A 13,924-nucleotide genomic window follows, 5' to 3' on the forward strand; every position below is an offset into this window, starting at 1 on the left:
AAGGCTCCCCAGCCCCCACCGGTTCCAATACTATTTTTTTTTATTTCCTAAGTATTTTTATTTCGGCTTGTAGCTAAGATTTTATGGTTTGTAAAAATATTTCGTTGTTTTTTAAGTTATTTGAGCGCGTGTGTTGCGTGAAAAGTGGTGATTTTGGCGTTGTTTTTGTGTAAATAAGAGGGCCGTTTTCGGCGTATTTTTTACGGTCTCAAAACTAAATTTTTTATTTCAGCCTGTACTAGGTTCTTATTGGTTTTAAAAAATAGTTTGTGTTTTTTTAAGTGTGTTGCCGTCCCGCTCAGTGAAATGCGTGCACCGTACACTTGTTTTTATTCGTGTTCAACTTCCAATAATATTGAATTTGTTTTCGGTAGATTTTTTATTTGTGCTTGTAGCTCACTTTAAATGGTTTTAGAAAATAGTTCAGATTTTTTAAAGTGTTTTCCGTTATGTTTAAGCCAGAATGGGTGGACATTTGAACGATTTTGAATGGGGTGAAGGTTCCAACAGTTTCCAGATACTTCTTTTTAAATATCTTTAACTACTACTGCGTTTTGAAATGTGTTGTTATTTGTGGCATTAGTTAAAATGTGTGGCAAGTCTGAATTTATAAAGCATTCCTGTCTAGCTGCGTTTTTTAGAGGGGTCATTTTCAAAATGAAATACGTACGTACGTAAATAACGTTCGCTGTGACGTCATCAACCCCCCCGTGACGTCACAAGCCCCCCCAGCCGTGACTTTATCAGAGTGGTACCTTCCCTAACTCCCTTCCAGTCCCTCCCAGTAAATATTTAGTGCTTTTTTTCAAGCTATTTCAAGGTTGTGTGTGTGTGTGTGTGTGTGTGTGTGTGTGTGTGTGTGTGTGTGTGTGTGTGTGTGTTGTGTGTGTTGCCTTATCTTTCGTTGTACAGATGGTGATGCAGTGTGTGTGTGTGTGTGTGTGTGTGTGTGTGTGTGTGTTGCCTTGTCTTACGTTGTACAAATGCTTATACAGTGTGTGTGTGTGTGTGTGTGTGTGTGTGTGTGTGTTGCCTTGTCTTTCGTTGTACAGATGCTTATGCAGTGTGTGTGTGTGTGTGTGTGTGTGTGTGTGTGTGTGTGTGTGTGTGTGTGTTGCCTTGTCTTTCGGTTGTACAGATGCTTATGCAGTGTGTGTGTGTGTGTGTGTGTGTGTGTGTGTGTGTGTTGCCTTGTCTTTCGTTGTACAGATGCTTATGCAGTGTGTGTGTGTGTGTGTGTGTGTTTCCTTATCTTTCGTTGTACAGATGGTGATGCAGTGTGTGTGTGTGTGTGTGTGTGTGTGTGTGTGTGTGTGTTGCCTTGTCTTTCGTTGTACATATGCTTATGCAGTGTGTGTGTGTGTGTGTGTGTGTGTGTTGCCTTGTCTTTCGTTGTACATATGCTTATGCTGTGTGTGTGTGTGTGTGTGTGTGTGTGTGTGTGTGTGTGTGTGTGTGTGTGTGTGTGTGTGTGTGTGTGTTGCCTTGTCTTTCGTTGTACATATGCTTATGCAGTGTGTGTGTGTGTGTGTGTGTGTGTGTGTGTTGCCTTGTCTTTCGTTGTACATATGCTTATGCTGTGTGTGTGTGTGTGTGTGTGTGTGTGTGTGTGTGTTGCCTTGTCTTTCGTTGTACGTATGCTTATGCAGTGTGTGTGTGTGTGTGTGTGTTGCCTTGTCTTTCGTTGTACATATGCTTATGCTGTGTGTGTGTGTGTGTGTGTGTGTGTGTGTGTGTGTGTGTGTTGAAAATGTACGCGCGCGCGCGCGCGTACATTTTCAGTTTGTTAACTGCCTAAATAATAAATCGTTTATTATTATTATTATTATTATTATTATTATTATTATGATTATTATTATTATTATCATTATTATTATTATTATTACACACACACACACACACCAGTAGCTCAAGAGATTAGGTTAAGTTTCCTTAAAGACACACACACCACACTCTCTCTCTCTCCTCTCTCTCTCTCTCTCTCCTCTCTCTCTCTCTCCTCTCTCTCTCTCTCTCTCTCTCTCTCTCTCTCTCTCTCTCTCTCTCTCTCTATATATATATATAATATATAGAGAGAGAGAGAGAGAGAGAGAGAGAGAGAGAGAGAGAGAGAGAGAGAGAGAGAGAGAGAGAGAGACCTGCTCCTCCTTCCTTGTTCAGTCATGTGAATGTGATATATATATATATATATATATATATATATATATATATATATATATATATATATATATATATATATATATATATATATATATATATATATATATATATATATATATATATATATATATATATATATATATATATATATATATATATAGATAGATAGATAGATAGATAGATAGATAGATAGATAGATAGATAGATATAATCTAAATTCTGCTGTATTTGGAAAGTGGCAGTTTTGCATAATATTTGGAATAATTACATATGTACGATAATTTTACCAGAAGTACAATAATTTCAACCTGTGTAGTACGATAATATGGCCAAAATAATCTGGCAACGCTGATACGTGTTTTGTTTACAAAGCAAAATGGCTTCGTCAGGAGAGGGTGGCAGTAAGGTGGACCAATGGAGAAGACAGGTAACTATGCCCAAAGAACTCACATAGCCTCGCTGATGAGCACACTGATAAATAAAGCCCTTGTGCATCATTCCATTAAAAAATAGTAAAGATTAGAGTCTAGGAAGGCGGGGTGAAGGGAGATAAGACACGAGGAGGCAGGAGGGAGGCAGCGCGCAGCCCATCACGGGGGAGTGAGTCAGTCTGTCAGGTGTTATGTTACAAGACATCAGAGTCAGGTGCGCCGCGGTTTCCATTACCAGTCACACCTGATTTGAGACCAGTTGAAGTGCTACCAAGGTTTATATAGTGTCATCCATTAAGTGTTGAAAGCTTACGGAACTGTAATCAACTATCACGCCAGATGCAAGATTAAGATAGACAGATAGTGATTCCCATTACCCGCCACACTTAAGTATTGACGAGTTGAAGTGCTGCTAAGGTGTTGTATAGTGTCTTCCATTACGTGTTGAAAGCATGCGGTGTTGGAATCAACCGTCACACATACGTAGATATAAGATGATAGTTACAGTGTGAAAAGTTCCTTGTGACCTATTAACTGTCATGTGTGGCGCAGAAATCAGTGGTGTTGGTGCTACTAAGGTGTTGTATAGTGTGTCAATGTTGAAAGCATGAAGTGTTTGAATCGTGACATACAAGATTGCAGAGTAAACAACGTCATTTGTCTCATAGTGACGCATCAACTAAGTCACCACTGATAAGAATTATTTCCTGTGTTCCCACACGGGTACTGATGCCAGACACTCCACCACTGCCTTCTGACATAGTGATATCGCCCGGCATCACTCCCAGCTGACTGTCATTTCTAGAAACATTTGACACAAGCTGTTTCGTCTGGAAATAGTTATAATACTTTGGTGTTACATCTTTATTGAGTCACTTAAGAGAGGTGATCAGTGTGACGGTTTATCAGAGACCACTCTAAGGAAACGAGATTGCAGGACTGTTCAAAGAAGTGAAATGAACATTGGTTTTATTGCACTTTTTAACCAATTCTGAGCAATCATAACCATTTATAAGTTCTAGATCTCTATTTGGAGTATTCCCACATCAAGAAAAGTAGATTGCAAAACTGTTACAAGTGTGAAAGAACATAGATTTTATTGCACTTTCTTCTAGAACAATACATAGTCACAACCCTTACAAATTTTCAATCTCTATTTGTAATGTTTCTAGCCAACCCAAAGGATTTCTTGAGTTATATGTTTTAGTGCTACAGAAGGGAGAGTTATGACATTGAATCATGAGGAGGGAAGGCAGCTGTGAGGGTGGGATGAGTAAGCAGTAAAGAGTGTGGTGGTGGGTGTGAATCAGATGACCCATATAAGGCAGGAGTCTCACTCAGTCTTGACATGTGTTCAGTTACTCTTTTGGAATTGGTGATGAGGTAACAAGATGGAGTGAGAGACAAAGTTTATTTCTTTTTTCATGGTACTTTTCCAAGGTTAATAGATTATTTCATTAGGGAGATGTTAGAGCTTGTTGCTTTTGGGATGGAGAAGAGTTTATAATATTCATTAACTTGATGGAGTGAGAGACAAAGGGTTTATTTTCTTGTTACTTTCCCTTAACACTACCACACCAGAGGAAGAAATTTTAGAGGAGGAAAGGAGAGATCAGAATTTATAATTCACCCTGACATATTTAGTTACTCTTAAGGAACTGGTGATGAGGTAATGTGGTGGAGCAAGAGACAGAAGATTTAAATATTCAGGGTAGCTTCTCTTTATCACACGAGAATAAGAAAATTCAAGAGGAGGAAAAGGTAGATCAGTTTAGAATCTTCTAGTTTTTATGTTTGCACTTGTATGATATTAATTTTTGTGTTTTTGCACATTACATTGAAAGAAAGAAAGAAAAAAATCTATAAGTGCTAAATGTGATAGTTTTAAGAAAGAAAAAAGTTATAAGATAAATGTGGTGGCATTGTGTCCTCTCAGTAATAGTTTTAAGAAAGAAAGAAAAGTTATAAGATGAATGTGGTGGCATTGTGTGGTCTCATGGTTTGGATATTGCCATCTTTCCTCAGTTTATGTCTGAATTTACTCAGATGCTCAAATGACTGACAAAGAACCTAATATATTATCAACTAAAGCATTTTCTTGTACATACTAATCAAGCTGGAGGAACTTAATCCCCTTCATTACCATCTTTGCAACAGAAACAGGAAGAATGTTCCCACTTTTCATTCCCATTCCAATCCCCCTAAACTTTGGTAGTAGGCGATGCAATTACTACGTCCAACACCAGGTGCTGCAGCCCAACACTGGCGTAAGTGTGTGTGGGTGTGTGTGGGGGGTGGGGATAGGATGTGTGTGAGGATATTATGCTTTGTATCACGTGTGTTATTCTACCCGAGTCACAATAACTTGCTTGTCATCATCTCATTCATTGCCTGGGTATTGTGTGATTATATTCATGCCTTTTGTTAATCTCTATGTATTTGTAGACGTGTATCTCCTGACACTCAGCATCTCGGAGAACGCCTCAGTAAAGTAGAGCTTGTAGCAGTGAACAGTGAGTGAGTGAGTGTAGGGAAGGGAACAAGATCATTACTGTACAGGTGAATTGTGAACCCTGGATTGTGATTGATGAATAAGTTACACTCCTGGGAAAGCGTTCACGCACCAAAACGCACTCACTGGGATCAACTCAAAATTTAGGTTTTCTTTAATTAATTTTCATTTTCATTATTTTTAAGGCTCATTTTTAAAGATTTTTTTACATGCAAACTGTGATATTATATTTTTAGATTAGGGCAAAAGACAAAATTACTTTTCTAATAGTGGGAAGTTTGTTAATTAGGTCATGAACTGAGGTTCACCTGTAGCTCCAAAGGGTAGGGAATATCTCTTGTACATGTACCTTTTTTAATGGGTCTTTCTTAATGGGCTTTTTTTTTTTTTTTTTTTTTTTTTTTTTTTTTTTCTCTCTAGTGGGTCTCTCTCTCTCTCTCTCTCTCTCTCTCTCTCTCTCTCTCTCTCTCTCTCTCTCTCTCTCTCTCTCTCTCTCTCTCTCTCTCTCTCTCTCTCTCTCTCTCTCTCTCTCTCTCTCTCTCTCTCTCTCTCTCTCTCTCTCTCTCTCTCTCTCTCTCTCTCTCTCTCTCTCTCTCTCTCTCTCTCTCTCTCTCTCTCTCTCTTGGTCAGTGCCCCTCTTACATAGAAAAAAACAGATCTTGTGCTACAAGTAACCCATCCCCCTCCATCAGGTGATGCTGGGGACACTGCCCAATGACTTCCTGCGCATGCCCAAGACACCGGCACAGACACAGGAGGAGGTGGACCATGCCACGGCACTGCACCTCCAGCACCAGATGATGGCGCAGCCCCAGCAGGCTGTGGGCAGGCTGCAGGTGAGGCTGGGAGGGAGCAAACCTGTTTCAGTTATGTCAGAGTGGGCAGGAGGGGCTTGGTGGCAGATTAAGCCTGTACTGTTGACAAAACTGTAACTTGGTATAAGCATGAGTGATGAAAATGTTACATTCTATGTTTTTTTCTTTTACCCGAATATTAACACTTTTCTAGGCTGTCAAAATGTTTTCATTTTTTTACGGATTTCTTTTTTCATGTTGGAGTTTTTTATTAGTACCAGTAAAGCTTAAAGCCACATAACCTTAATAGTAGTGACAGAGAAGCTGCCTTTCAGTGACAAAGACTAGCATGTGAAAGTAGACATCTTGCTTGATAACACAAATAGTTAACTGATATTGACTCATGTAAAATAGATATTATATGAAGAAAAAGCAAAGGAAGATTGTTAGAAGTATAGGTAAAGACATTAGTTTAAGCACTATTAGCAAGTTTTATAATCTTTTTAATGTATGTGTCATATTAGTGTTAACGTGACTGTGTTGAACCTTTGCTGGTAACACAAGATGGGATGATACAGGGACTTAATTGTTTTTAGCACCATTAGTTAGTTTTATAGTGATCTTTTTAATATATTTGTCAAGTTAGTATTTACATGACAGTGTTGAATCTTTGTTAGTAACATACATAAGACAGGATGATACAGAATTATTATCATGACATCAGTAATAGCATCACCTTTACTTGATGTGGGAGTGATGCTACAGACAATGTTAACAAGACCATATTTATGTACTGCTGTTGACTCACTGGTGTTGACTCCCTGCTGCACTGGTGACATGCGGGCAGTAATGCACTAGTTTTGGCATGCTAGCATTTATGCAGTGGCAATGGTGTTGACGTAGTGATGACGTGACGGTGTTGCAGATGACGGTGGTGTCGGCGGTACTCAACAAAAACTACGGCATGACAAGGATGGACCCCTATGTGCGAGTAAGGGTGGGCCATTACATTTACGAAACACAAACCGACACCAATGGGGCAAAGACACCGCGGTGGAGCAAGGTTTTCCAGATGTGAGTTGGTGGAATGTGTCTTGTGGTGTTCTGGTGATGTGTGTGGTATGTGGGGTCCCTGAGTGTTGTGGTGTGTGATGGATGGTTTAATTGTGTGTTTTGTGGTGTGTGTTGTGTGTGGTGGGGTTGTGTTGGATGTTGGGATGTTGTGGTGTGTTCTTTGGTGTTGTGTTGGCCTAATGTGTGGTGATGTTTGGAATGTTAGGATGTTCTGGTATGTGTGTGTGTGTGTGTGTGTGTGTGGTGATATGTGATGTTTGTGGTGTGTGGTGTTGTGTTATATGCTGGGTTCTTCTGGTGGGTTCTGTGGTGTTGTATGTGATGCTAGTGGTGTTTGATGTTGTGTGTTGATGTTAGTGGTGTGTGGAATGCTGGGATGTTTATGTATAACTCAGGGAATTGCCACGTGTAGGCCTGATGGCTTCTTGCAGCTTCCCTTATATGTCTGTATGTTCTCCTCATTCTTTTATCCCCTTAGCCTTCCTCCTTCATACATAACAAAAGCTAGACTACTCAATTACAACCTCATTACCTGCACCTTCTCTCCGTACAGTTACCAGTTCCCCAAGGGTGTCAACACGATACACATTGAAATTTACGACGAGAGGACCCTGACGGACGATGAGTTGATTGCGTGGGTCAACCTGCCGATTCCTGAGACAATATTCCAGGTGTGTGTGTGGGAGAGGTAGATGGGCAGGTGTTGCATATATGTGTTTTCTTTATCTTTTTGTTTTTAAATCTTTATGTTAAATTTGTAATCTAATGTATAATTCAATATATAAAACCAATAGCCATTACTCACTCACCTCATATAAATTTGATGTACAGACCTTTATTTTTTGGTACAGCGCACATAGGTATATTTTTTGTAAGGCAGCCTAAATATGAATAGGAGTATATGCCTCTCTTGTTACCTATGGATTGGTTGACTTACTTGTAAACTTTGCTTTAGGGTGAGACTGTGGATGAATGGTACAGCCTGTCAGGGAAGATGGGAGAGGGCCAGGAGGGAGCCATCAATGTTGTCCTCTCGTACACGGTGAGTCAGTCTCTCTCTCTCTCTCTCTCTCTCTCTCTCTCTCTCTCTCTCTCTCTCTCTCTCTCTCTCTCTCTCTCTCTCTCTCTCTCTCTCTCTCTCTCTCTCTCTCTCTCTCTCTCTCTCTCTCTCTCTCTCTCTCTCTCTCTCTCTCTCTCTCTCTCTCTCTCTCTCTCTCTCTCTCTCTCTCTCTCTCTCTCTCTCTCCTCTCTCTCTCTCTCTCTCTCTCTCTCTCTCTCTCTCTCTCTCTCTCTCTCTCTCTCTCTCTCTCTCTCTCTCTCTCTCTCTCTCTCTCTCTCTCTCTCTCTCTCTCTCTCTCTCTCTCTCTCCAAATCTAGATATGAAACAGACATAAATACACACAAACACATCTTTCTGAGCACCAACAAATAAATGTACACTCCTTTTATCACCCTTCAGTGCTTGCTAACTCCTAGAATCAACAATATCAGTGCATCAGTAACCTCACTGACAAGACACACAAAAGTAAGACAAAAAAAGTAAAACAGACAAATCTAAACAAGAAACAGACATAAAGACATACAAGCACACAAATCTTCCCAAGACAGAATAGACAAAAGTAAAACAGGCAAATCTAGACATGAAGCAGACATAAATATACATAGATCTTTCGCAGCACCTTACTCCATCACCAGCAAATAAATATACCTTCCTTTTATCATTTCACTAACTAATCCCAGAACCAGCACCATCAACACATCGGTAACCCCACACACACTCTTCATTGCTTGCCAGTCCCCAATACTATCAACACACCAGTAACGACAGACACTCTACACATTCCAGACAGCACCTGCCCTGCCACACGCCTTTGGACAGGTGATGATGGTGCCGCCTTATGCCTACGGCTCTGAATACACCCACGTACCTGTGTACACCTCTCCCACCTAACCAGCAGGCCCCCACTTGTGCCCAGCCCCAGCCTAGGCCCATCTCAGAGGAGGACTTTGAAGCAGGTGAGCCATGTACCTTGCATGATTTATAAGAATTAATTAGAAGTATACATCAAATATAGCAACAAACTGCCCTTCAGGTGATGCATCTGTTAGTTAACTTGCTAAATAAACATTAATTTCCACTCTTCTCAAAGCAAGTATTGGTGTAACTCATTGCATTTATCCACATGTCTCTGTCTTTCTCTGGTGTAAAGATTCATCTCAGCATTGCCACATCAGCACTAAGGCATCCCAGAAATTAAAGATAAAATTGAATGTATGAATAAAAATATAGAAGTGAGATACATAAAGTCCTAAATAAAGAGATACAAACTCACTGGCATCTGTCCATACATCTTTGTCTTTCTCTGGTGTAAACATTTGGCTCAGCATTGCCACACCAGTACTAAGACATCCCAAGAACAGAAGACAGAAATGATATACATAAAGTCCTAAATAAACAGATACAAACTCAGTGGCATCTATCCCTACATCTTTGCCTTTCCACATCAGTACTAAGGCATCCCATTAACAAAAGACAAAGTGAAATACATAAAGTCCTAATCAAATAGATACATTTTCAAATATTGTATCATGAACAGGAGACACAGCATGATAAAGAGTATGTGATTATAGAAGAGAGGCAGAGGAGACAGAGAATAAGACATAAGAAAACAAAGAGGAGGAAGATAAAAGTATTGATAATTTTTTGGGATGTATCATAAAACTTGCAAAAGAGAGAGAGAGAGAGAGAGAGAGAGAGAGAGAGAGAGAGAGAGAGAGAGAGAGAGAGAGAGAGAGAGAGAGAGAGAGAGAGAGGTTTATTATTACATCTTTGGGAATAACTTGACTTTCTAATCCCAAACTTAACAGAGAGAGAGAGAGAGAGAGAGAGAGAGAGAGAGAGAGAGAGAGAGAACATGTGCTTTACTAATAAACATAAATAGCAGTATATTACATCTTTGGGAATAACTTGACACCCCACTCCCAAACAACAAACAACTCTCACCTCAACACCTCAACAGCTTGGAGAAATGTTCCCATCAGTGGAGGCAGAGGTGGTCAAGTCAGTGCTGGAGGCGTCACATGGGAACAAGGAGAAGGCAATTAACTCCCTCCTTCAGATGCAAGACTCCTGAACACCACCGCCATCACCACCACCACTACTTCCCCGCTGACAGACAATGGCTACAACTTAAACTCTTCTCCTTCAGGAATTTTTGGGCCTTCACGGTGTTCTCATGTGGTTTTGCTATGTGAGGATTAGAGTTTAGTAAAGAGGAGGAGGAGGAGGCGGAGGAGGAGGAGGAGAAGGATGGTCATAACTTAAACTTCTCCTTCAGGAATATTTGGGCCTTCATGGTGTTCTCTTGTAGTTTTGTTATGTATGTGAGGATTAGAAGTTAGTGAGGAGGAGGAGATGGAGAAGCAGGAGGATTAAGGTTTACAGTATATAGTGATTTGTAACTTATTATTATGTTATTCTCATTCATAACAATCTGTGATAGAAGAGGAAACATGGGAAAAAAAATGAGAGAAGGGTAAGGAAATATAGACAGAATATTTGGTGATAAAAAGTATGTGATTATAGAAAAGAGGAAGAGGAGATAAAGAATAAGACATAAGAAAACAAAAGAGAAGAAAGATAAAAGTACTGATAACTTTTTGGGATAAAACATTTTCATTGTAACTTGCGAGAGAGAGAGAGAGAGAGAGAGAGAGAGAGAGCCTGTGGTTTCATGATAGGAAGAGTAACAAAAAGACTTAATATTATCTCTTTTGAACACAGTGCACACTCACCTTATCTTATAAGAGAGAGAGAGAGAGAGAGAGAGAGAGAGAGAGAGAGAGAGAGAGAGAGAGAGAGAGAGAGAGAGAGAGAGAGAATGATTGTTAAAGGTAAGAAAGTTTGAAGATAATTTGACATAATTTCACATTCTCACCCAGACTTACTGAGAGAGAGAGAGAGAGAGAGAGAGAGAGAGAGAGAGAGAGAATGCAAGATAGATAATTTGTAAGAAAGATATATTGACTTAACCTAACTTATCAAAAATCTGGGACCTCTTTCGGATAACTTTGCAAATGTTTTAGCAACCTGAGTTTTAAGTTAGCTTGTATTTGCAGGATATTTATTAAGCTTTTCTTGAGTACCTATGTAATTATGTATGGATTATGATCTTTTATTCTTGTTCTTCCTCCTCCTCCTCCTCCTCCTCCTCCTCCTCCTTTGCTCTTGTTCTCTTTTGTAATGATTGTTGTGTTTTGCGTGTGATTTTGTAATGCTGCATTTGTCTCTTGTTATTCTGTGTCATTTTTTATCTTTTCTTCTTCTTCTTCTTCCTGTGTTGTATTCTCATCTTTTTTTCTTTGCAACGGTGACTCTGAAGTTATGTGTGGCAAAGAATTTATTTATTTATTTATTTTCTTCTCTCGATCTGCATTTCTATCAGTATTAATTCTTTTTTGTTATTTCTTCTAATGCTGTATGAACTCAATGTTGTGGCATTTTGTATTAATTTATCACTTATTTTTCTTTCATGATTAGTATTCTGAAGACTTTTTTTTTTTTTTTTTTTGTGTGTGTGTGTGTGTGTGTGTGTGTGTAAAATGGCCAGTGTGTGACATATATATGGTATTTATACATGCATTTGTTATTCACCATGGTCCTCAATAGCATTTCTTTGCCTCCATTTATGAACACTTAAAATTTTAGGTTAGTATCCATCATATTAAAAAAAGAAAACAAAAATTATGGAATGGTGGTTATAATTTATTAATTTCCTGTCCCCTCTGATGCAATATTTTGAAAAGTAACTATTTTGGACTTTCTGTATATGTAATTCTGTATTTTGTATGCCTCTGTATAGGTGTGAGAAATGCCTTGATGTATATACATAAGAGGAAGATGTATGGTGGGTGCCAGTGGAGTCATATCAATACTCTTACACTGGCACTATCAGTAATTATTTTGTCCTGGCACTCTTTCACCACTTGTCTGCCAGGGAAGAAAGTTAACATATTTACTAAAGTTTTATCTATTTATCTATGTAGTAATTTATAGCAGTTATCTTATCATTAATTTTGTCTTGGCACTCTCTTACTAATGAGGAAAGAAAGTGATCATATAATGTGGCTTCATCTTTTTATCTCTCCTAGTAATTTATATCTTTAATTTTCAAGGGGAACTCAAGTCATTAATTTTGTCTTGGCTGTCTTACTAATCAAGGAAAAAAGCTATCATATTCTGTAGCTTTATCTATTTATCTCTTTAAGTAATTTATATATAAGTAATTTTCTGTTGGAACTCTATCATTAATTTTGCCTTGGTGTTCTCTTACTAAACTATCAGGGTAAAAGAAGTTACATTCTCTGGCTTCATCTACTCGTATTTATCTCTTTCAGTAATTTATATCAGTAATTCTCTCCTTACACTCTATCACCAGTTTTGTCTTGATGTGTTACTAATCTGTCAGGGGAAGATAACTTATTTATTTAATGCAAATTAAGCTGTAACTCAGTCCATTTATTTATTATGAAAACCCATGCCAGTCTTGCCCATGTCCATATTTGGCTGAGGTGTGAAGCTGGGACTGACTTGTGACCTGGAAGAATTGGTGACCTGTAACTTGACTAATTGGTGACTATTTACTGGTTAATATTGATGACTATACATAACTTCTTTATAGCTTGTAACTTATCTAACTGGTGACTACTGGTTAATTTCAGTGACTGCACATAACCAGCTCTTAACTTGACAGAAACTACATATCTTTATTAGTCTAATATCCTGTGATAAGTTATAATTATTGCTCATACTAGGGAGGCAGGGTACTAAATGCTTCACCTCGCACAGAAGTTATTACCAAAAAAGCAAAGCACTGCATTCTCAAACATTTCAAACTCTATCTCTTTGCCCTGTACCTCAAGATGCTGTTCTCTCTTAGGTCACAGAAATGATAAGTCAGGGTCTCTTAAAAGGTGAAAAATTCATGTTAAACAGTGTTTGTTCTCTTAAAAGGTGAAAAATTCATGTTAAACAGGTTCTTATAGCTGTTTATTCTCTTGAAAGATGCAGAATCCTTGTTAAAACTATCACTTGATGATTGAAAATGCCCTTGAAAATCCCAATTACTTCCACTACAACCTGTCAAAGATAGTTAAGAAATGTTTATGAATATGGAGTTTCACAGTTCATGTAAATTATTAGTCAGGTCCTCATGAGAATATGTTTTCTTGAAAAACCTCATTAATTCCACTACAGTGTGTCAAAAATAGTTAAGAAGTGTTCAAGAATGTGGTTTTCTAACTTGAGTACTTTAAATAGACTTTAGTGAAAGCTGTTGTGTTGCTAAGGATGTTTTCATTATTGTAAAAATACTTCAGTAGCTTCTAGTGGGAGCTGTTGAAATTTTTAAGGACATTTTCATGATTCTGTTGATAATTTAAGAAACACAAGCAGAAATTACTGTTTTCAAAGAGTTTAACGTGTGTGGCAGAAGTTATTGTGAGGTTTAAGGGTGGTTTCTGAGTTCAGTGATAGTTTAACATAAATAAATAAATACATTCTGCAACATGAAGGGGTAAAACAAGAACCCAACCAGTCATTACTGTGGCCTTCAAAAACAGTCTGATTGAGAGAACTGTTTCATAATATCCAAATAGCCATATACAGATTAACAGGCAGACACCAATAAACAAACTCACTCTCACTGTAATGTTAACTCATCCATGGCATAATTAACTTAGTGTGGGCATCATAGCTTTTGTTAACGTTATCTAATTATATTTTTAGTCCCTGGTTTAGCTGGACAAGTGTTTGCAGGTGACTAATTGTATTGTGTATGTATATGTTATAACTGCAGATGTGTGTGGGTGTGTGTAAATTTATGTAGCTGAAAGCCTAGATGTCATTATAATGGAAAATATGTAATGATGAAAAATTATCAGTGGTTGTTTTA

The 13,924-nt window shown here is 38.4% G+C and overlaps 1 protein-coding gene across 1 annotated transcript; it reads left to right on the forward strand.

Annotated features, from left to right (window-relative positions):
• Positions 1 to 2,492: 2,492 nt before the first annotated feature.
• On the forward strand, positions 2,493 to 13,912 carry LOC135094525 (toll-interacting protein B-like). Its single transcript, XM_063994699.1, is given in 8 exon segments — positions 2,493 to 2,587; positions 5,796 to 5,939; positions 6,823 to 6,971; positions 7,525 to 7,642; positions 7,927 to 8,013; positions 8,818 to 8,910; positions 8,912 to 8,979; positions 9,985 to 13,912. Coding segments are annotated over 8 exon segments (831 nt in total). The 5' UTR covers positions 2,493 to 2,536; the 3' UTR covers positions 10,106 to 13,912.
• Positions 13,913 to 13,924: the final 12 nt, after the last annotated feature.

The sequence above is a fragment of the Scylla paramamosain genome, chromosome 45 (genome assembly GCF_035594125.1).
Source record: "Scylla paramamosain isolate STU-SP2022 chromosome 45, ASM3559412v1, whole genome shotgun sequence".
In the NCBI taxonomy this organism is placed as follows: domain Eukaryota; kingdom Metazoa; phylum Arthropoda; class Malacostraca; order Decapoda; family Portunidae; genus Scylla; species Scylla paramamosain.